Consider the following 23628-nt stretch of genomic DNA (forward strand, 5'->3'; position numbering starts at 1 on the left):
TTAGACTTGTTTCAGTTTAACATGCATTAATTATAGGCTGCACTTTTGACAAAAAAAAACTTAAATGACCCTATCTACCCTATCACTTTTTAATGACCACTAAAATATTTTTTAAATAAATAGAAGACGAATGCAGGCATTACGATAGAGTAACCGAGGTATAAGAGGTTGTTTTATACAGGGGGGGTTATGGGGCTCAGACATTAAAGAGTGTCTGACTCATGCTCCTCATTTCATACACACTTGTGTCTGGTTACACATGCAGTCCTTAAGACTGAACAATAAGTGCGTGGGGCACTGATCAGTCAAGATGTATTGAACATGTGCTTTATTTTCTATCATCAAAAAGAATAAAACAAAATGTTGTTTTATTATTAAGGTTGCAAGTACTAGCTGAGTTTCCTTTCTTAATTGTTTGTATTTAAGTCATTTTGAGCTTCACTGATGTCAGTGTTTTTCAACCTGTTGCACGTGTTTTAACTAGCCTGTTTTTTGGCTCATTTACAAGTGTCCATTCAAAGACTGGCCATTGATTGACGTGTACAATCTGAGGTAAGAGCTCGTTAGTAGGACTTTAATATACAGACATGCTTTTTTGCATGAAAGACACCTTTTAAAAAAACAAAAACAATCCATTCATAAAACCAAGTGACTTCCACTCTCACCCCTGCATTTTAAACGTTATGGCTTATAAGAAAGACAAAACATAAAATATACAAATACAAGAAATACAAATATTGAAATACTCTTCTCTTTAGAAGTGGTGATAACAAAAACAATGTTTTTATTCGCTTAAAGTGTAGTTTCAAATTAGTGTACATTTTTGTATACACATTCATAAACACTTTACATCTGCACTGCCCTGAACACTTTGATGTGAGATATATGTTTTAATCTTAGTTTTATAGAAACAATTTTTATAACACTACTACCTTATTGTTACACTCTCTAATGTTGTTCTTCCATTTGACTTCTCTTCTGCAGTAACAACCGACCTGCACTGTTTTTCTTCACACGTTTTCTCATTTTAAAACAAACACAAGTAAAAAAACATCAAATCTTGTGCAGAACTTCCCCTTTTATAATCAACAATCCTAATACAAATAACAGTAATAATTCGATTTTTACTCATTTTAATCTGTGTTGGCTTAATGGCTTTAAATTAATTACCTAATCCACTAACTGTCTCTAACTGGTGGGTAAACGGGCTAAATGTGCATCACCCGTGCCCGGCTGTCCGGAGGCTGCACGGCCTCGCGCACTGACACCCTGACCTTGACAGCTTGCTGCGTTTTCGCCGGGTAACTCCAGAAATCCATATTCTGTTTTTAATTGTGTTCATTCCCACGGTACACTAAAGGCCATATGGACTCACAAAGTGTCGATTTAAGCGGACAGGGGCGAGGCGGAGAGGCGTAGTTAATTGCAATCAGCCATTGTTGTTTCTTTCAACCTTTAGCTGCAGCAGCCGAGGCTGGAGACTAACAAGCCTGAGGAGAAATCTCTATAATATTCCTTTGATTTTCCTGCAGGCACACCGAAAGCCACATGTTGTGTTTTTTACTTCCTATAAAAAGTCCACACAATAAAGGCTACAATACACCTTATTAGGCACTATTTTCCAGACCATTTTTCAAAAAGGATTACAAATCATTTGAAAAGACCACGTGTTTCCTTGGTGATTTAATAACGAAATGAAACACTTCACCTACTAATAAACAATTACCGTGTGCTCAATTAAAGACTGGGAAACATGTTTCCAGTATGACGGATCAATAACATTTTCAGTTATATTTAAGTGTGTGCGCATGTGTGTGGTGGGTGGCTGCCGGGGTGGGGTGAATAGTGAATGTGTGACATAATCTCCTTAACTCGTCCTAATCCTCCTCATTCACTGATAGCCTTTACACAAATATAACCAACATCATGGTTGCCGGGGTTGCCTTCTTTCACTTTTTTTGTATTAGTGACTCTCTTCTGCTCCGACAGTCAATGAAATGACGCTAACAAAGGGACCAGTGGATTGTGTATCTGTTTTTTCGGGAGCTCAGCATCAGTATGCGGATACTTGACATACTATAGGAGAGATTTAAACAACGAGAAAACGAGTGAGAGTCCAATAGAAGTCAACACAACACAATACGTCTGCTCTGAATGTGTTGAAACCCTTTATGGTTTTTGGACAATGAGAAAACACCCTTTCTCTTAAAGCCCTATGCTGTAAATAGCATGCTGTTCTAGGCATACTTTACACACCTGTTAATATATATTTTTTCCAGCTCAGCATTGCCTTTTAATTGTGTGAAACTATATTATAACAACACTCTTCCTATGCAGTAAAGGTGATTAAAATCTCAGGTTTTTATATTTACAGTTTATATTCTGAATGCCATTCCTATAGACAGTCACTGCCTGCAGGCCAGAGTTTGGCCATCTTTTTATGCCCTGCTATCACTGTGCAGGCCCCTGACCGACCAGCCGTGAACCAATTGGCTTTAGGGAGAAGTCACAAAGCTCCAGAGAGCAAATAATGGGGCGAATTCAAGCCGGGTAAAGATCCACGCAGCCAAGCATCCCTTAAAACTGACCAGGCAGATCATCTTAAAGCCTGCAGACACTGCTGGTGTTTAGCTCAGGAGATGATTATCTTAACTGAGATTCATTCTCTTAGCTCAGCTCAGTTATGATGACAGATAGCCAGAGAGTGTGCCATGCAGGCTTATTTAGCAGAAATAACAGTAAAATATCTCCTACATGTTTTAATTATTTGATGGCTTGAAAATTAATTTACAAAAAACTTCCAGATAAGTAAAACATTATGCAGCCTGATTTCAGCACCATGGACAGTTCTTCAACAGGAGTCATTAATGATGCATTTACCTGTCCGGATGCCTTTTCAACATTTAAAGGGGCCTTACTTCTTGATTTACAAGTGATCACAAATATATTTAGAGATGATGTGGTTCAACTTGATTAATTCGACATGAGTGACAATGTAAAGTAGTTAATTAACCCATCTTTACTTTATGCTGTCAGTGTTTCAGACCTGGGTGGGATCTTGACTTGAGTCCCTTAATCCAGTAATTGCTCTGATCCTGACAATCAGACAGAGCAGGGAATTCAGCCAATCAGGATCCAGTATTGTGACTGCTCTCCCATGAGACCTACTAAGCATTTAACTTTAAACATCAAAGTGATCATTGTAGAAGCTTGTATTTGCAAGCCAGATCCCAACAATGCAATGATGTTTTTCTACAAGGGAACCAGTATAAAGACAAGGCCTTCACGTGGAAATATATCTGGAAAACATTAACAGCCTGTTCTGTTTTCATGATGTATTTTAATAGTCTTAATCTTTGTTTTATTTGATGAACTTAAGACTCAGCGGAGAGCAGTACTGCCTTTGTGGATTCACCTTGACTCACAAAGTAAGCAGACTTAAACATTTTTGGATCTAAAATGTAAGGATTTCTTTCTGATTTATTCTTATTTTTTTAGGGGTTTGGGCAAAAATAATTGGATACAACAAGCATAGGTGTCGCTTTTGTCTCAGAGCTCTTCTAAATCTTTTCTGAATTGTTATAAACCCAAAAATAACTCAACTACTCCAGAAAAATAACATCAGATTAATATACAACACAAATTATTAATAATCCACAAAGCATGACTAATAATAATCTAAAGATATTATATATTATCCACATCATAAATATCAAACATAAGTAAACTGGATGTGCTACTTTCAGTACTGCCCTGAACTGACACACTTGTTTTTTTAATAGTGATTTTATTATTTTTACCTAAATGAAGGATATAAATAATTTCACTGCTGGTGGCCCCAGTGTTTAATGTGTCACAATGTCAGTGTTGCATGAGAGGAGTTTACTCATCAAGCGTCAGATGTTCTTAGTAATTACAGTGAACCCAGTGAGGTGACTCCAGTCCCACCATCTCTCCCACTAATCTGCACCCAGACACACCTCTGCACGCGGACATGCATACTCGTGCACACTCACACACACGCCTCACCGTGCGAGAGCCCTCCCAAAAAAAAAAAAAAAAACAGAACCCAAACCCAGAAACCCACAAGTCGGTGCGGTGCAGTTGGACGCTCTGACAAATCTATTTGGGGCAAATTGTCAGTGAGAAACTTCCGCTCGAACTGCCGTGGACAAAACTGGCTGTTGGGGAGAGCAAATCCCGCTGCATGAGGGTGGGGGACAATGGGGGGCGAATGTGTTGATGTGCGGCCGGTGGCTGGGGAGGGACAATGGACGGATTAGTCAGTCCTCTGGCTGACTGATTTGAGATGGCTCCTCTCAGCCTCTCACCGTGGGGAGTCCCATTGTCCCGCTTCTGATTCCCACTTCTCACAAACTCCAAACAAAAGTCAATCTCTTTCTCAAGGGGAGGGGGGAAATATCGACCCGTGTTTCAGCTGGGGAAAGTGACTCAAAAAACGTATTTGCAAGAGATGTCTGACTCTCTAACTCCACGTCCACTTTTTCATGTCCTTTCCCCCTCCTCTCCGCCTGCATCCTTCTCATGTGCACTCTGTATTGCGCGGTGCTGCTGCGGCTGCTGGATAGCTGGATGTTGAATGATCCCGGTTTTTCAGACTCGAGTGGGGCTGGGGCACCTGTTGGAGGCTTAGAGGCGGCTTTGCGGCCGGGGTCATTAATATTAAAATATACAGAGATGCCATCACGGGCTGGTCTGAAATCGGTCTGATGTCGCCCCTGGGTTCCCTCTCTGGATGGACCTCTGCTTTCAGTCACTTGTGAAGAGCCTGCTTTTCTTTTTTTCTGTCTTCTCTTTTTCTTTTTTCCCTCCCTGAAAAGACTCGTTAACAAATTATGACAGCTGAGTAGAGGGGCTTAGTCTGTTCACACTGCAAAGACAAACATGTGAGAGCCGAGGAGCCCGCAATGTGATCAATGTAGGCTATCTACAGTTCATTTGATATTCTGCCTGCATGTGGTGTGTGAAAATGTCAGGAATTGCCAGGGTTTAAAACACAGGTTTAGTCAAGCAGAGGTGTTGATAGATTTGTGGGTGAAATGTTTGTGAGGTAGACATTCATTTTCATTGAATATGAGGTTTACAAAAAAGGATCTATTTCAGGAGTCAGGTTAGAGCCTATGGAGTAGAGTGACAGAGCTCTTAATCTTTTACTATTAGTGCCTATGGTTTACACTGGTGTGGTTTTTAAATTCAAGAGTCAAATGTAATGTTACATTTTGTATATATGTTTCTTCACACTCCCTGCTCTGCCTTGGATTAGTGTGTTTGTATGGATCAAAACATCAAATTAAATCATAAAGAAAAACAAGCAAATCACAGTTTCCATCACACCCTTCACACATCATGTCTTTCATTCAAAACATTCATAATATCTAGTGGACGGAGTCCGCACACCTTTATTGCACTTATTAACTCTGCATGGTGCCTGTACGTGACATGATAGGGTAAGACATTATACACATGTGAACTTTGTAGGAAGAGTTTATGATCAAACATATTTAACAGCTGTACGTTTTATATTTACTTTATTCAAACGTTTTAATACTTTTGTCTGCATGCACCTTAAGATATATTTTTTTTAACATATAATATTCATACATTTTCAAAAAGATACACTTATACACTTATTGAGCTATTCCTCAATGTTGGAATAACTACATAACTGTAATGTGATATCGACTTTGGCACAGGGGATTCACATGACAACAGACTATTTATCACTATTGTATGAGATTTTAAGAACAAATATATGTCATATGTTTGAAACTTTCTTTTTTTGTTGTGACTATTAACTATCTTATTACATTTCGTTTTAGAGTTTTAAATTGTTGTAGATAATCCCATCAGGGATGAATCAGCAGACACATTCCTGTATTTTATGAAGATCCCATCCAGACAATGCTTGGATGCTTGGAATAATAGTTTGTGTTCATCCAATCTCTGTGTATGTGTGTAGTTGGGGTTTGAAGTTCCCACATCACACTTGAGATAGTTACACATTCGAACACATTTAGCTCTAAACTGGTTGTGATGTGACAAAATTGTCCTCCACATTCACATTTTACCCTCAGATTAAAGATGATTTTGTTCCCCCATTCAGCAGATACATGTGACTACAGCCTTAAAGGGTTGAACTCTGCATGGTTAAGGTCAAACATCCAAGTGACATCCATGACTGAAGGTGGACTTTTTCCTTTGAAATATCATAAAAAGAGAGTTTCATGTGCTGTTGATTTAGGAAAAGCACAATTTGTATTAGTCTTTAATAAGCAGCAGCAGTGTGAACAGTGGTCTTGGCCTTCAGATAGATTAACGGCAGAATGGCTGTCGTCAGCAGCGCTCCTGGCGTCAGTGTGACAGTCGCTCTGCTGTTCATCCCGCTCTGTTCAGCAGTCAGTCCTACATCTGCTGATGTTATCCCGCCGGCTCCACAGGTCAGGTTTAACGGTCACGGTCTGGGGTCCCAGTTTCCACTCGTCATTAACCCTCAGGGACCCTGCAGCACAGGAGCTGTCATCAGGAGCCTCACACTCACCTCTTGGGTCTTAATACACACCCAGACACACTGGGGACGGGGATTCATTGATATAATCAGGGCATGTGACCTTCCCTGTATTCAGACTGGGGCGTAATGTGTGTGATGAGGCTCTCTGGAGAGCATATCTGGGTCAGTGTGTGTGTCAGATGACATGATGAGAATATTGATGGGCATGTGGCATTTGTACGTTCGTGAGTGATATGCTTTGTGTGCATAGACCCTTGTATTGGAGGGTAGCCACTGATGATAAGATATGTGTTACATTATCTAAAACGTTGTAGTGCTTGTGCACAAACCTTATGGTATCTGAAATGCTTACCAATGCAAAAACTGTGACGCAAAACAACCCAGTTCGTTTTTTTATGCCGCGTTTCAAAAACAGAGGATTCAACCAGCCATTCAGATTTTGCACCCCTTCACATGTCACATGCAGGTTAATTAGAAACTATTACCCCCCATATTAGTATCTCCACCCCCCATGTAAGTATCTCCACCCCACATGTTAGTATCTCCACCCCCCATATTAGTATCTCCACCAAAACCTTAAGAACAATTTTTTAAAAGGTGCGCCATATTTTTATCGCAACTTAATCACAGCAGACGTGTCTTTTTTCAGCAGGAGAGTTTAGAGAGCCAGGTGCTAACACTATGTATTTCAGACAAGAAGGCAAATACAGGTATATTCAAACATCATGAGAGAAATTATGTTTTTTTTTAATAATATAGCATTCAATCCTTTTCTAGTAGACACACAAAATACAAGTATACACCTAAAAATGAGGTAGACAAGTGCATAGGAACATTAAATAATGTGCAGCAAACAGTTGAAATCCCTCACACTGCGGATTGATCCGAGACGCTGAATTTCAGTCATGGACCTTCACCAGGCAGTATAAATGTTAAAAGCCTGTTTTATCATTATTCTAAACAAGATGAACGACTTGACGGCACAGTGGTCTTCTTCAGGGTCAAACAGGGTCAACCTTTTGGCTTCCACATGCCTATGTGAAACTATGGAACATAAATTATTATTGGATTTGGTTGCATTTTCAAATATTATCTTTTTGCATTATCTTGAATTTATTGGATTTACTTCCCCCTTTAAACACATCTTGCATGTCATTTGATTCATGTTTATTTATTTTTAGGGACAAGACTTGTGGAGCAAAGCGACCGGTCCAGATGTTTCTGCAAACGTTTTCATACATGTCGGATTCAAGGTGAGGCACGTTGTTACGCATTAAATATATTATATATTATAGATATTACACATTATTAATCATTTGCCTTTTTCCCTTTAAAGTGGCTTTCTAATTACTGACTATTTTTGTGGCAATGCCAAGGAATAATATTTAGAATGGTTGCAAAAGTATAAGGAGTATTTTATCACCCAGTTAATTAATTTGTTAGCATTCTGATTTACAAGAACATTGCAAAAAGGTAAAACATTGCAAAATTATACAATATAAATTACAATTCTGATTAAAATAAACACAGGTTGCCTATTGGATAAATGTCTTTGCTTGAAAGATGAACCACATTTTTCTTATAGCACCCGCAAATGTCTTAGGACAGTGCTTACAAATGCACTTATTAGTAACAATTTAAGCATGCAACTTATATTAAAACATATTTATAATAAAATATGACAAATTAATGCATGTTGGCTTTATCTGTGTCCAGTTTAAAGTAATGAAATGGCAATAACAGAAGCTTTTTTGTGACAATATTTCATATATAGTTGTGTTTCTGCTGGACTATATATGTTTTAACTTGAAAGATAAAGATGAGAAGTGATGAAAGCCGCTGGGAGACATGGGGTCCTTTAGAAACACCCAAACAATGATCAGGGCAAAGAGGCACTTGTTTTTTTTTCCTTCTCATATGCACCACATTTTCTCAATCATACACCCCACCACCCTGGAGCTCAGTGCTTTCCCATCCTCAAATTCCCTCAAAGTTTCAGATGCTCACAATTCGACAATGCCCAGATGCTGTCCTTTGGCCCTTTACCCCCCCCTCAACCCAGAGCTATCATTCATAACCTTTCTGTGGAGCTGGGAGTGAAAGAGGTGGGATAAGGGAGAAAGAGGGGGAGCGGAGAGCAACATGGCAGCTTATTTAGAAGACTTCCTTTATTGGAACATGTGCAAGCAGTTCACTCACAAAGGACTTAAATAGGATATTTTCTGTTCCCTATAGTTGCTTTCCCCTTTTAAGTGCCGAGGCAAAAAAAGTAAGTTTACAACTCCCTCCTCAATGGGGGCTCTTCACTCTCAGGTTGCGGGGACCTGAGTGACCTAGGAAAGTTAATTAGGAGGCGAACAAAGAGCGAGCTGGAGCAGAATGCCTAGCCTCTCCTCCAGCCAAAGATGTCATCCATTAATTAGGAAAATCTTTAAGGTGGCCTTATTGAATTTACAGAAAGCCCTGTGGTTGGCGGGCAACAGTTTTTTGATCAAGCCCTGACTCAAACAATGCCTTTCTGGGGGTTAAAAAAGAAGAAGAAGGGAGGAGATTGGTGGTAGGAGAAGAGAGGGAAAGGTGGGGGGGGGGGAGAAAAAGAAACGTATGGGTTTGCGGCGCAGTACAGTTTAATGGGGGGGCTGCCGATTGTGACAGCTCAGATTCACATGGGTATGGGGGGCATAGTTTGGGGATGATGTCATGCAAAGGCAACCTGGGGGCTTGGGAAGTAAGAAGGAGGGGGAGCTGAGACTGAGCCACAGGGGCCACTCAAAGTTAACATCGCTGCGTGCATCTGGGCCAAATCCTTTTCTTCTGGCCCAGGAGAGGCTTTCCTGAACGCCAAGCCCTCCACCACTCCTCCCACTCCGTCGTTCACAAATCAGGGCTTGCTTTAAAGCTAACCCCTTGCTAACTGACTAGCTAACTGCCTTTTCTTTCCAGCCTAACTGCCTATTCATCCCGGGCCCACTATGAATAATATAGCTGGATAACATCGAGCTGCAATACGGCTTCGCTGCTTTTACAAAACTTTTTATTCAGCTTTCGCTTTGAGTCAACAATATTCTGTATTTAAACTTTAATTGACATCTTACTTTTGAAAAGGTAAAGGTAGCAACATATTTCAAGAGGCATGGATTTGGCTGAACACTTTCACTTTTCTGTCAACATCAATTAGCCTACTTTCTCTAATGCTGCATCCCCAAACTGTTATAAGAAAAATTTGTAATTTAAAGAAGGGGTTTCAATCATTGCTAATGGTACACTTTGCAATGTGTTGTTGTGTTGTTCATCTGTCCTTGCACATGTAAGCACTTTTACGCTCAGGGCACAGAGACATCCTGCACATTTCTAGTGACTACAGAGGGCGGTAATGCATTTCAAGAGGTTAGAGTAAGTAAGTAAGTAAGTGATATGACATAAAAGGCAGCAATGCCACATGAAAGATGAGTAGAAGAAGAATGTGATGCAGGAGTCTTGTTTGTTGAATGTTATATCCGGTATAAAAAAACATGTTTGTTAAGCTAGGTGGGTTTTGGTGAAGAGGCTCGAATCAGTATGCTGCATTCAAATGAGTGCTAATGTTTAAGTGAAACTAGAAAAAAGTCACAATATGTCACTGATAATGTCACGTAACAGAAATATAAGAATTCCGAGAAATGTGCTGCATAGTTGTAAGGAATAGCTTGTTTTGTTTAAAACTTTGCCCACCTTTTCAGGTAAACAAATATTCTGTTGGTTTATACAACATATGTATCATGAAATTGGCATAAGGGAGCCATTCAATTAAATAAATAAAAAACTAAGCTTTGTTAATAACGGTCACCTCCTTTTATAGAGCTTTAAATCTCTTGAACTACAACAAAAAGCAAATAAAAACACAGCACAGGTCCAGGTTAGATGCTTAAAGTCACCGGCATGCTCATGCTATATGCTGGCATGCTGTCCTGTCCATGCGTCTCCTGGGACATGAACCCCTCACCCCACCCCCTCCTGGGGGACTAATTTGAGGGGAGGGACGATGTGTTTTGTTGCTTGTCAGAAACAATCACTCCCGGCCCATTACATTTACAGCACGTCGTGCTTTCAATGCTGTAACGCACTGAGCGCTGAGAGGGGGAAGATGGCTCTGAGATGACCGTGGAGAGAAATCATATATTTACTTGTAAAAAGTTGTTAAAGAGGTACAAAACTGTCAAAATGTAAATGCTGCATTGTTGATTGTTTGGAACCAGACCGATTAGATTTCAATTAAGGATGCCTTGGTGGGTTTTCCTCTAAATAAGTGAGATTAAAGTGAATAACAACTTTATTTAGTGCGCCCTGTGCCGCCCCCACCCCTCTCTTGTCCCGGCCCACCCGTCCTCTCCCTGTTCTGTTTGGGCACTGGAGGTTGTCAGTCGGGGTTTATGTCCAGTTCACTGGAGCTGAAAGAAGTCAGTTTCATGTCTTGTTATGGAACAAGACGTCTCTGCCTCTCAGGAGTGATGAGAAGTGGTCTGGGTGAGCCGGGTGAGCCGGGTGAGCAGGAGCGGGACCGTCCCCTCCAGGCGACCAGCAGTGAGGAAGTCAAAGCGGCTTTTGTGCGGCTGCTGTCGACTGCGTGTTTGGTAATTATCCCCCTCTATATGAGCACAGACCAGGCTTTCCAGGAGAGGTCCCAACCTAACCGGCCCACGGAAGAGTGCACAACACACCGTCAACAAAGATTAACTTCTCACAGTGCTGCAGAGATGCCTGATTGGGGGAGACACTGCAAATACTGAAACCCGCTCTTGTGTGACGTGAGCAGATCTGCAGTCAGACTGTTTCAAACTGTTGCAGAGATTAGATAGTGACACATGTAGAGATGATTTACCTGTAAGAAGGTCAAAACACCTCCATCCTTCTCCTACTTATCTCCAGTGGTGGAGGAAACATTCAGGTCCTTTTTAAAAGGGGAACTTCAGTGTTGTTCAACCTGGTACCTATTTTCCCATGTTGTTGTGTAATGACTAATGGGGGATAAACAATTTTCTAAATTGGTCCACTATTAAGCGAGAGTGCATTAACACAGCAGCCGAGAAACGTGTTGCAATGTCATTCTTCTGGGCAATTGTGCTACATCAGTGGATGTTCTCTTAAAGTGCTTGTTTTGCTGAGAGGCTTAGATTGGTGATGACAGTGTCCAACAACATAATGGAGAAGCCCCTTAAGAGAAATGAACATTTTCCTTTACCTTTCACTTGACGTGTCTAGGCCCCGCTTGCACATGACATGACATTATTTTTTTTAACACGGTTGTGTTCAAAGTGAAAGCAACATTAGTATGTTATAACTTTTGGAGGTGAAGTCATTTTTAACAAGTTTATAATCTGTTAGTCTGTTGGGTATGCAGTGGTTTCCAATTGAGGCGGTTGGACCCCCTCTAAAGGGACACAAGACAACTCTCACACGGGACCGTTTGCGTTTATGCACAGTATGCGTATTCAAAAAAGTCTTCCGTTCACATGCATTTGTTTCATTTAACGTGTCTGTTCAAACGAGGCCGCTGGAAACGCTGTAGTACATATGCTGGGACTGTAAGTGGCGCTGTAACTTCCGCCAAAATACACCAAAAGCCGCGAAGAAGAGCAACCGAGCAGCCCCGCTGCAATGTTGCCATGGCTACCCTTCTGTTTAAGCCCCGAAACTGAAACTGAAACTGAAAGAAACCGAATCTGTGGATATTGCATCCCGACCAAGAAGGTCTCCATGGAGAGGACGGCTCAGAAAGAGAGAGATATTCTCTACAAACACCGGGTGAGATCCTCCTTTGTCAATATAATGGATCAATGCATGAAATCTGACTCTGTTTATTTTGTTTAAGGAGTATATTGGGCGTTAACAATTCTGGTTTGCCTTTTATAATATTATTTCATTCAAGAACCCCTTGTGCGTTTAATTAACACAGCTATTTTTGATAGTTGCTACAGCAGTGAGCAGGAGAGGTGGGGAGAGGCGGGGAGAGGCGGGGCTATCGTTATTTTTTCAGGAAATATTCGTATCGAGGTGATTACACGGACTCGGTTGACCCCCCAGAGCGTTTCGTTTGCAAATCTATCCACCTTGGGACCCGTTATTGTTTGTGGGGTCAGTTTCTATCGGCCTCGTGTAAATAATAGGGCTATACGCACGCGAAACTATGCAGATACAAGCAGTTTTCTCCTCGTGTAAACGGCGCCTGGCGTTTTAGCGTATTATATATCTAAAACGTAACTACATTCGTTCAAGAAATGCAGAACAATATTTCTCTATAAAATATGGTGGAGTAAGTCACTGTATTATACTCACAAATAACTATACAACATGTTGTAATCATTTGTCCTGATCTTCTCTATAAATTGCGTTTTGAGAGAACAATAGATGAACAAATAATCTAATGGTCAATTTCTCTATTCAACACCTTTTTTCTAATTGTATTAATTAACTTGTATTTGTATGAGTTAACATACTTGGATGATAAATCTGATTCTTATTCAGATCTTATCTCCAGCATCACCCTCCTCGCCATTGATCCTATCATGATCAGCTGTTTTGCCTTGTCACTCACCATTTTCATAACCTTCCTCATCCTCATCTTCAGCTGCAGCACTTCAATCACCATATATCATTGTCATCACCATCTTCATCAGCATCTTCTTCTACATATATCACTTACCATTACTGCCCACTTATATAATGGCATAACCATTATAGGCAGCTTCATCCTTGTGTCCAACATTACTCTGACCATCATCATCATCCTCATCATCATGGTGTCTTTTAGTCTGTGTCGCCTATACATTGGTCTACAATATGAAGATAAGCCACCTAGCCTTAGTTGTATTGCATTTTCTCAAGATTAGCATCCCACAAAACTCTGGCAATTAATTTCTGGGAAGCAAACTAGGCGTCCGTTCCTCCCATTAAAACTCCCTCATTTTAACCCGGCTCAGCTCGGTGCTATTGAAAAGACGCAGAATAGGCCTGCCTTGATCTGCGTCAATTGTCAACCCGGAGCTCAGGGGCACTTCGGCGGTCAGTATAGCGGGCGAAGTCAGGGCTAATCCCTGGAAAAGAGGAGAATCACGGGAGAGGAGAAAAGCAACAATAACCAAGTCAAGCGTATAAAATGAAAGCGAAATCTCTATTATCACTCCCCGCAATTCCCAGCAAAATGGTGAAAATCAGGGTTAGTTTGTGATTCGAGTCAGACGCGGAGGGAAGAATATGGGGGTCCCTGCGGGTTGGGAGACTCACACGACGAAAAGGGCAATATTCTGGAGAAAGGGGGAAGAAGAAAGCCCCTCTCCCATCCCGACATAACCATTAAATGCAGTCTGACTTTATGTTGTATAGAGAGGGGGGAACAAGAAAGGAGGCACAGTTCTCCGATGAAAGAATGAGGTTTTTGGCGGATTAGGGACGGCCCGAAGGATGAAGAATAACTTCTGCATAACTTTACAGCTATTTTCTCTCCCCACGCCAAGAGCCAAGTTTAAGGCTGAACCGGTTTGAGTTAACCCCTTTGTGATTGTCCAGTTAAAGACTTTCACAGGGACGGAAAGGATTGAACTGACAGGTGCCCAAATTGGACGAACAATCTTTACCTTATATCTTATTATAGGTGCAGGGATGTTAAAATCACGTTTTAAGGGTTTAATAATACTCATACTACGAATGTAACATTACATCTTTAGTATTTACAATCTCATAATGTTATATATTATGTTTTGCAGGACTATACTTCTTCTGTAGCCTATATATACTTTAATATGATTTTGAATGCAGAACTTTTACTTCTCAGTGTTTTATGCTGTTATTTAAGTAAAGGATTAGCCTACTTCTTCTTTAAAGGACCTATAGGAGTTAATCTAAAGGCTTTTAGGTGCCTGAGGCTTTGTTCTGTGTTCTTTGTGTCCACATATACCTTCTTTTGACCAGTTTCTCCATCGCATGGTTATGCTGTATAGTGCGTAAAATCATGAAGAGCTTCGGAGTCTTGCCATCCCTCCTGAAGGGCTCTCATCAGCACCATCATCTAATTTATGGGCCTAATTAGTGATTTTTGTCCTCTTGGTTTTTCTATCTGTCTCATGCTAATGAAGGCATTTTCTGCCATCTGACAATAACGGTCATCTCAAGTAGTAATGATATGCCGATTTGTACTTAGTGCAGTGCTGATTAGCCTGCAGAGGAAGACATGCCAAACTTAGTGAATAATGTGATAAAGTGCATGCAGACCGAAACTCACCTTAGTCACAGCCTAACAATAACAGGAAAGACGTGTCCCTTTTTTATTTGTGAAACATTTAAAAAAGTGAAGGTGTAGAGTAGACAAGAGAACATAACTACACAACATGATGTTACAATATGAATCATAAAAGCAAGATCATAAAGGGTTTAAGTTGTAGTAAATGATTGTCTGTGAGTGCCAGAACATGATAAAGGAATGGGGAACATCTGAACAATTAGGTGAACTGTGGTCAGGAGAAGAAGAGTTAATGAGCTGCCATGTGCAGTGAGAGGAGCATAAGAGACAGGATCCATATTTAGCCCATATCATATGGAGTTCTACGCGGGCATCAGAATAGGCCGCTAATACCGCGCACATTCTCTCCCCCCTTATTTTCATTAGCTCTGATGACTGCGGAATTGATGCGGCCTGCAAGTTATCAAGAGCCACTAATTTCACATTAACGACCATTGACTGCGGTTGCTTGATTCGAGGGGGTTTGTGACAATTATCACAATCAGGATTGGAGCCCAAATCGTTTACCTTGACTCCGTGATTATTTTCTCCGAGCCGAGCGCCCATTGCAAAATTGTATGGTGTCAAAAACCCTTAAATAATGAGGAGACCAGGAGGAACGGCTATCTCTTTCAAGCACGCACGCACTTACATGCACGCACACTCACACTCCCCCTTACAACAACTGTGGGCAATGAACAATGGAAATAGCGTTTTACTTGAAATAGGATAGATAGATAGATAGATAGATAGATAGATGGATAGATATCAAAATGTATGGATTATTCCATTGATCTTTTTATAAAATAGGCCTATGACTCCTATACTGTATAGGCATTAATGTAGTTTAAATAATTATTATACTTATTATAATACTACGATCATTCATTTGTTTTTTATAAATAGTAATAATTTAAAAACATTTGTAAAAAAATTAAATATTATGATAATCATTGTAATTTTCATATTATTTACCACTAGAAGTTTTACTAAATTAGTCCCACTGTTTTGTTTCCCAGTCAAAAAGTCATATTTATTGTGTTATAGTATACACTTTAAAACATATATTTCATACTGTCACATTTCATAATGTTTGATCTGTAGTAGTAGCCTACATGTATATGAGTATCAGAATAACAATGAACGGTTTATGATGAGAAGTTATAGTACTGATCTGAGTCTGCGATGTACTCTCGCGAGATTACAGGCAGTCAGTGTCACATGATCACGTTGGGAGAAAACCAGGAAATCATGTGTTGTGTGTAGAGCAAGAAGAGGAACAGATGCTTTAATCCTTGTTTTCGATCATGTCTATTCACAAAAACGGTTCCTTTTGCTTATTTTAGTACTTCATATTTACGCTCTCGTGTCTGGTGATGGTGTAAACGTCACTGCTTCAGATTCAGCGGACACACTGACACAAAGCTCGCCTTACAGTCCTGCTCCTGCTGTTGTTTTGGTGAACTCGCCTGTGTTTAGGAAGCCGGATGTCGACTCTATTTTCTCCCTGAACCTGCTGTACTCCTTCCCAGAAGACGAGGAGATCTCTGCATACTGCAGCAAGCTGCTGCACACCTTCGGGCAGAAGTACGTCACCTATGTGAACTGCTCCGTGAACTCGGCCCGGCCTGTGAAAGTCTGCCAGAACTGTTACTCCAGCTATGGCAGCCTCACGGAGATCTACCTGGAAATCTCATCAGACCAGGTGTGTGCTCAGACGCAATGTCATTTTTCTGTGTTTTAGATTTCAGTAAACTGTCTGCCTGCACAAAGAGGACAGCAGGACTGGTGTGTGTGTGTGTGTGTGTGTGTGTGCGCAGTTGAGTCACGAGTCTTGTGATGTGTCTGACTGGTGGTGTCAAATTAGAGGAAACACCAGTTCATCTGCTTCACTTGCTATCAATAGAAAACTGAGAAAAACATTTTATTTGCTTTTATCAGGAATACAATCTTAACCTGGATGTTATATGTGGTGGAAGGAGTATTCATTCATTTACATTACATAGAAAGTAAATTTACTCAAGTACTGTACTTAAGTACTTATTTCTACCCACTACAATTCAGAGGTAAAGACTGTACTATTACTCCACTACATTTATTTAATACCTTTAGTTACTTTGCAGATTTGGATGTGAAATATAATCAACAGTTAAATGAGACTTTAGTTACACCTGGAGTAAATTCACAAGCTACCCTTCAGTATACATAGTCATTAAAACTAACTGCACCTTTACATTACATTACATGTCACTTGTTAGACGCTTTTATCTAAAGCGACTTGCATACTCAATACTGTGGGCAATCCCCACAGTAGCAATTTGGGGTGAAGTGTCTTGCTCAGGGACACAACGACATGCTGACTGCAATGGGGTTTGAACCTGTGCTCCCTTTAATGCATCAATCATTTTAATCAAAACATATAATATATATTATTCTGAAATGGGCCAGTCTACATAATGAGTACTTTTACTTTTGGTACTTTAAGTTCCTTTTGATGCCAATACTTTTCTTTTACTTGAGGATTTTGATTGCAGGACTTTAACTTTACTTATTCCTAAACTCTGGTACTTCTATCGATCTACCGAACACTCCATTACAAGTAAATATCCTGAACTTTGATTGTTACTAAAAATGAAGTACATAAGTATTATCAAAAACATATTTAAGGTAATGTATTTATGCAGAACGGCTCCTTACAAAGTGTTAAATTATTATAGATTATTGCAGTATTCAGTTGTTATTTGTACGTGATACTTTGTATACTACTGGGAAATTAAGTAGTTGAGTACTGCTGCTGCATCGTATCATATAATCATATCATGTTTTTAAAAGTAACACAGTGTAAACAAAAATAATTTGAGTAAATAATACAATATTTTTTGGGAAGAGTATGCGCCTAAAACTCTACCTAAATACAGGACTTGAGAAAATGTAATTAGTTACATTCCACTTGAATATGAACATTTTCTGTCCCGATTATCCTACAAAAAGTTACTGGGATTTGCAGTAATATTATGAAAATCATTCAATTATACTTAAAACTCTTTAAACAGCACTGAACTGTCAACATACATTGTAAAGGGGCCCTGGCATAAATAAATGAATACATTTTTAATAAAAGCAACATTTTGCAAGTTGTTACTGACTTTTAAAATTGGGCTCATTTTTTTTACTTTACTCTACGTGCTAGGCAGGTTTTTTAGGTCAGGAAACTCATGATGATCCCAATATTATACATTTACGATGATTCACTTAAAGGTCCCATGTCATGCTTTTCCGGTTGTTACCCGTCCTCTTGTGTGTTATGAAGGTTTTTCTGCATGTAAACGGTCTGCAGAGTCACAAACCTTCAAAGTACACCCTGTAGCGAGTAAAACTCTAACACAGAAAATACCTGTCTATGCTGCCCCAGAACGCCTCGTTGGAGATTTCTCTTTTTCTTCCTGGGTACAGTGACGTGCCCATACCCAAATGGACCCATTGGTCCAAATGGACCAAATGGACCAATCCATACCCAAATGGACCCATTGGTCCAAATGGACCAAATGGACCAATCCATACCCAAATGGACCCATTGGTCCAAATGGACCAATCCATACCCAAATGGACCCATTGGTCCAAATGGACCAAATGGACCAATCCGTGGAGCCGTTACTTTACGTCCGTGGAGACGTTACGTTAAGTCCGTGGATTGGTCCAAATTGACCAATCCACGGACTTCCTCACACACACACACACACACACACACACACACACACACACACACACACACACACACACACACACACACACTCTCTCACTCAATCTTTTCTCAGCTGCAGCTCCGCCGATTTCTCCTCCCTGAGACGGCGGGACGCGGCGAGGCTGTGAGTCGGTGTGTGAGCACACACACAAACTCCCAGCCAGGCTGTGTGTGTGTTCGGGCTGGGTTTTCGCTGTGTCTCGCTGTCTCACAGACGGCCACTGGGCTCAGTTGGAGGGGGGGGCAGGAGCTCCAACAAGCCGTTTAGGACAGAGAGAGAATACACATACTATACAGAGATGCTGTATGAGAAACCAATGCGATTTTGGAAAATTGCACAATATAAATCTATTCTAGTAGACCTCAACAATGGAATTATGATCAGTAGAAATGGCCATGACATGGGACCTTTAATGCGAGGGGTTCTTGGTGATAAAATCCAATGGTTCTTCCTCCCTGTACAGATCATTGAATGATGCAGTGTGTCTGTGTCCTCAGGTGGTTCCTGGCAAGGAGAGCTGCAGGGACAGCATTCTGCGCAACGATCGCCTGATGCTGGTTTATCTGCTCTACAACAACCTGAAAGACATCTGGGTCAAATCAGACTGTGCCAGTAGGTATTCTGCGTGGATTTAAACTGGACATGTCTGAAATGTTGGGGTTGGACTTGTGTAAATGTGAACATGTGCCTACGTTTGAACTTCTGATTCACACATATGGCGATGCATTTGACCACAGAGGTCAGAGTGCGGGGTCAAGTAGAGGCCGGGTTCAGTTGGTGTTTTTCTTAGCGTGCTTTAATTAAAGCGGACTGTGGTCACACTGGATGTTGCATCCAGAGATCAAACATGTGACTCGCTTTTTATTGGAGAGACCAATGGAAGCTGGATAATTGAATCAGATTTGGTAGATCTCCACACTGTTTTCTGTCAGTAGGATTCAATATGCATGTTGTTTTACATTAAGGACCATTATGTGATGACTGACTGTTGATCAATGAATTATTTATTTTGTCTTTAGGTTTAAAAAATGGCAGAAGAAAGTAAAATAATGTGCGATATATGTCCTAAAGCGCATGGTTAACCCATCAAAAGGCTCGTCCTTAGAAGAAAAAAATTCAGTTTACTATGAAACGCAACTAAAATGCAATAACTGTTGACAAATAAGAAGGTAAAACTTTAGGATCCCCATATGGAATCTTTTATTTTTTCCAAACATCTTTTGTATTTTTATAAAACCTGGTTCAGAGCTTGGAAAAAAAAGGGCTTGTTTTTTCTTCCTGTTGTGCAGACTGTGTCACTAAAGGATTCCACAGCCTCACCAACGACACGCTGTACTTCATGAGCTCCGTCAACCAAACTCTCACCTGCTTTGAGAAATACAAAGAGGTACGCCATATATAAGTGGATGAAATCTGTGTGTCCATCGTGAGTTTCTGTTCCGATGTTATTTATGATGTCTGTTCTTCACAGGGGAATCACACAGAGCTGTGCAAAAGCTGTAAGGACACCTACCGAGGCGTGAATGAGCTGTACAGCCGAATGGAGACCAACAAAATCATGTGTATTGACATAGAGGATGTGGTATGTATGTCAGGCATTTAAAGAAGTCCATATCGTTTGGAAGAGAGAAAGCTGCGCCCCCTACAGGAATTTGTCAGCACTAAAGGACCATTAAAGGGGTCTTTACTAACCTTCAGCTGGTGCCAGGGTAATCTATTCTGGATATGTTTGTCAAGCCTAAACCTAGTAACATTTTATTGAAAATGGAGGAAACAACAAATTCCGAAAGTATTTTAAAAGCCTTGGTTATGAAATGAGATGCTTTTTTAGTTTTGCCTTAAAATATCTCCTTTGTATTTCAGGGCATTGATCAAATAAACTTGTATCATGGTGTGAAAAAAAGCAGAACATTTGCAAATGGATCTGTGATTCAGGACCATAACCAGAAGTGGAAAAAGGCAAAAATAATCGTATAAAAAACGAGAAAAGGATGCTTGTTCGGATTAATGCTCCTGTTACCTCTCCCTCAGTGTCATCAGAGCAAGATATTGTCACACCCCTGAATGCGGTGAACATTTGAGCACAGGAAATCAACAGGGTCGTATTAACACTGTCCTATAATTGTGCTCAGCTGAAGTCTATGTTGAGTTTGGCACCTTGCCTCGTTTCAGATGAATGTGACTCGCAAACTGTGGAGTAAGGAGTACAATTGTTCGTTCCCCCGCGAGGAGACGGTGCCTGTCATCGCCGTGTCCAGCTTCATGCTCTTTCTGCCCATCATCTTCTACTTGAGCAGCTTCCTTCACTCGGAACAAAAGAAACGCAAGCTCATACACCGTGAGTAACCAGCTTAATTCGCCCATTGTCACACGGAGAGATTTTTCGACGGCGTTTTGAGGGGTTTGGGGTTTTTGTGGAGGGAGGAGGGGGCTGACTGACTGTGATATTGGGGTTTTGTGGGGATGGGGGGGGGGGGGGGGTGTTCTAGGTTGTTCTAAAGCATGGTGGGGTTGCCTCCTGCAAACCTCTGGATCATAGACGTGGTTGGACGATCTATTGTTGTGTGTGCTGCTGGATGATGGTTGCCTTGAAGGATCAGAGGTCGTTTACCCAGATTGGGGAGGGTGGGAACTTTTTTTGATGAGGGGGGGGGGGGGGGGGGGGGGGGGGGCTCTGACGGTCAAGGACACATTGGGCATCATTCAAGAACGACTCTTAAGAACACATTTCTTCTTAAGTAGCAAGATCTAGTGATTTAAGAGAACTGAGTTTGAATTTTTAATAACATTTCTTAGTGTTTCAGACCAGAGTCATCTACAGCACAGGTTCGAAATGTTCAGAGGGAATTGAATAAGAAAGACAAGAGACATGAATAAAACATATTTGCAGTCCAATAGTGAAATGTTGTTATTAAAAAACACATCCATGAACTTCTATACTTTTTTCTGTCCATTATTGAAAAAGATGAATGTATAAGCTCATGATGATTACAAATTAATTAATGAAAACATTTCCCACCCCCCTGGCAGTTTGCCGGGGCCCCCTGGGGGTCCCTGAACCTCGCTTTGGGAATCTGCCTTTCTCTTGCAGCAGGAAATACACTTTTTTTGTCTTGGGCATTATATTTCAGAATCCCAATCTATTTAGCTTTGAAATGTGTTTCAGAAAGAGGTGAACTAGAGATACTAAACTCAAATAAACGTAATACGATATTGATATTCTGTTAATCTTATCATAATTATTATGGCTCACAAGTGGGGTTTTCTCAGGGTCTTTATGCAGGTTGATGCTCTTTTGTGAAACCTTGCATTAGACTAATCCGAGAGCAAAATTAATATTAACTTGCTTTCGTCTTCTTTTTGTCAAAAGCAAGTCTCAAAGCCCTGTGGTGTGGAATTCTTCTTTTTACTCTTTGTTGACAATTTATTTGAATGAAATGTGCAAAAAAAACTGAGCAAAACCGTTTGTTTTATTTGGCAAATGATGAGTTATGTTTAGATGTATGAATACAAAGTGACAATGTTTGTAACAAGGTTGCATGAGGACCATGGATTTGTCTGTGGTCGTATCATCTTCATTATCTCCTTCAGGTTGTGCATTTATAATGACCATTTTGACTTGTCTATAATAATAATAATAATAATAATAATAATGACTATTTTACTTTTAATTTCTAGAATAACACAACATACGACAGCAAAAGTTGTTTAACTCCTAAAATGGTACTTTGGTTGTTGGATTAATTTAAGTTTTGTGTCTTCACAGCCAAACGGGCGAGGTCATACAACACTCTGATGAACATTCAGGACAAACTGAGCTGAAGAGGAGACGGGTGAATAAAAGGAAGGACAGCACTCTTTTATCAGAAGTAACATCCTGGGAGAAGATTTGACTCCTTTCCGTCTTGAAACTGAGGTTTGAATGTAGAGGACTCGACAACAGCATTCCCCGTTTGTTTGTTTGTTTTCACAAGAGGCTGTGATACCCATCAGTATTCAGAGGACTTCAAGGATCTGCATAATTAAAGTGAAAGTAAAATGCTTTGAGCACTTTGAACATTTGCTTTTATACCGTTAAAATATTCTTCTCAAAGTGAAGTAAATGCAGAATTGAAATTGTATACCTTTTTATTATGCAGGCTCTGTGTTTAAATCCAAGTGTATGAATACCTTTTATACACTCCTAATTAGGTGGTGGTTAATGTTGCTGCACAGATCCTCTCCTTTCTTTCAAACAGTCTTCACGTTTTGAAGCACATCCTGCAGCGAGAGACACAGCTGTCACTAAAAAGAGTGAGCGGCTTGAATGCAGTGTGTGTGTGCGTGTGTGTGTGTGCGTGTGTGTGTTCAAGCGAGCTACCAGGAAATATGCGCACTATTTAAGGGTTGAGAAATGGGGTTTCTGTCTCTAATGTATGTCCAGAAGTGAGCAGCAAAAAAGGAAGCACTTGATGTCCATTAGTGGTGACATGTATCTGCTGTAAGAAGGGGGGGTGCACATCAGTGGGGTGGGAGTAAATAGAGACCTAACACACATAATGTAAGAGCACTCCAGAGGACCACACTGTGATGTTACCTGGTTTCCAGTCACTGTTTTTCTTTTTGGTTGCATAAAGCTTTTAATGTGCTTTGTTGTCGTTTCCCACTGATGTTTAACTTAATTTGTTAAGAGGTTTCTGACCGCTCATGACGGTGAACTCTCATTTATGGAATCAGTAAAAAATGCATTTGCTTTGAAGTAATGTAAACTTTCATTTGTAATGCATAAGCCTGAATAAATACTTTCACGTCAGAGACAACCTGCAAAATGATGTGCTGTGATTTAACCACGGACAGTTTTATGCTGATGATCATTTAGTTTAATCTGAGTTGTAGTAAGTGACCTTATTTACTGGTGGACAATACTGAGGCACATTATTACCTCAAAATGTACATTTTAAACAACTTTAAAGGTAATTAATTAACATTAAAGGTAGGGTAGGTAAGTTTGAGAAACCGGCTCGAGATCGCTAGAATTTGAAAATACACAACTGGAGAAAATCTGCCACTTCCTTATAGAGCCCCTCCTCCAACACACACGAACGCGCACATGACCAATGAGGGCA

The 23628-nt window shown here is 40.4% G+C and overlaps 1 protein-coding gene across 1 annotated transcript; it reads left to right on the forward strand.

Moving 5' to 3' along the window:
• Positions 1-16011: 16011 nt before the first annotated feature.
• ostm1 (osteoclastogenesis associated transmembrane protein 1) lies at positions 16012-23319 on the forward strand (the record flags this gene model as incomplete). Its single annotated transcript, XM_034143274.1, has 6 exons — positions 16012-16485; positions 19021-19135; positions 19813-19910; positions 19995-20105; positions 20696-20861; positions 22290-23319. Coding segments are annotated over 6 exons (1020 nt in total), but the record flags the coding sequence as incomplete, so codon positions are not given.
• Between the last annotated feature and the right edge of the window lie 309 nt (positions 23320-23628).

The sequence above is a fragment of the Trematomus bernacchii genome, unplaced genomic scaffold, assembly GCF_902827165.1.
Source record: "Trematomus bernacchii unplaced genomic scaffold, fTreBer1.1, whole genome shotgun sequence".
NCBI classification, from domain to species: Eukaryota; Metazoa; Chordata; class Actinopteri; order Perciformes; family Nototheniidae; genus Trematomus; species Trematomus bernacchii.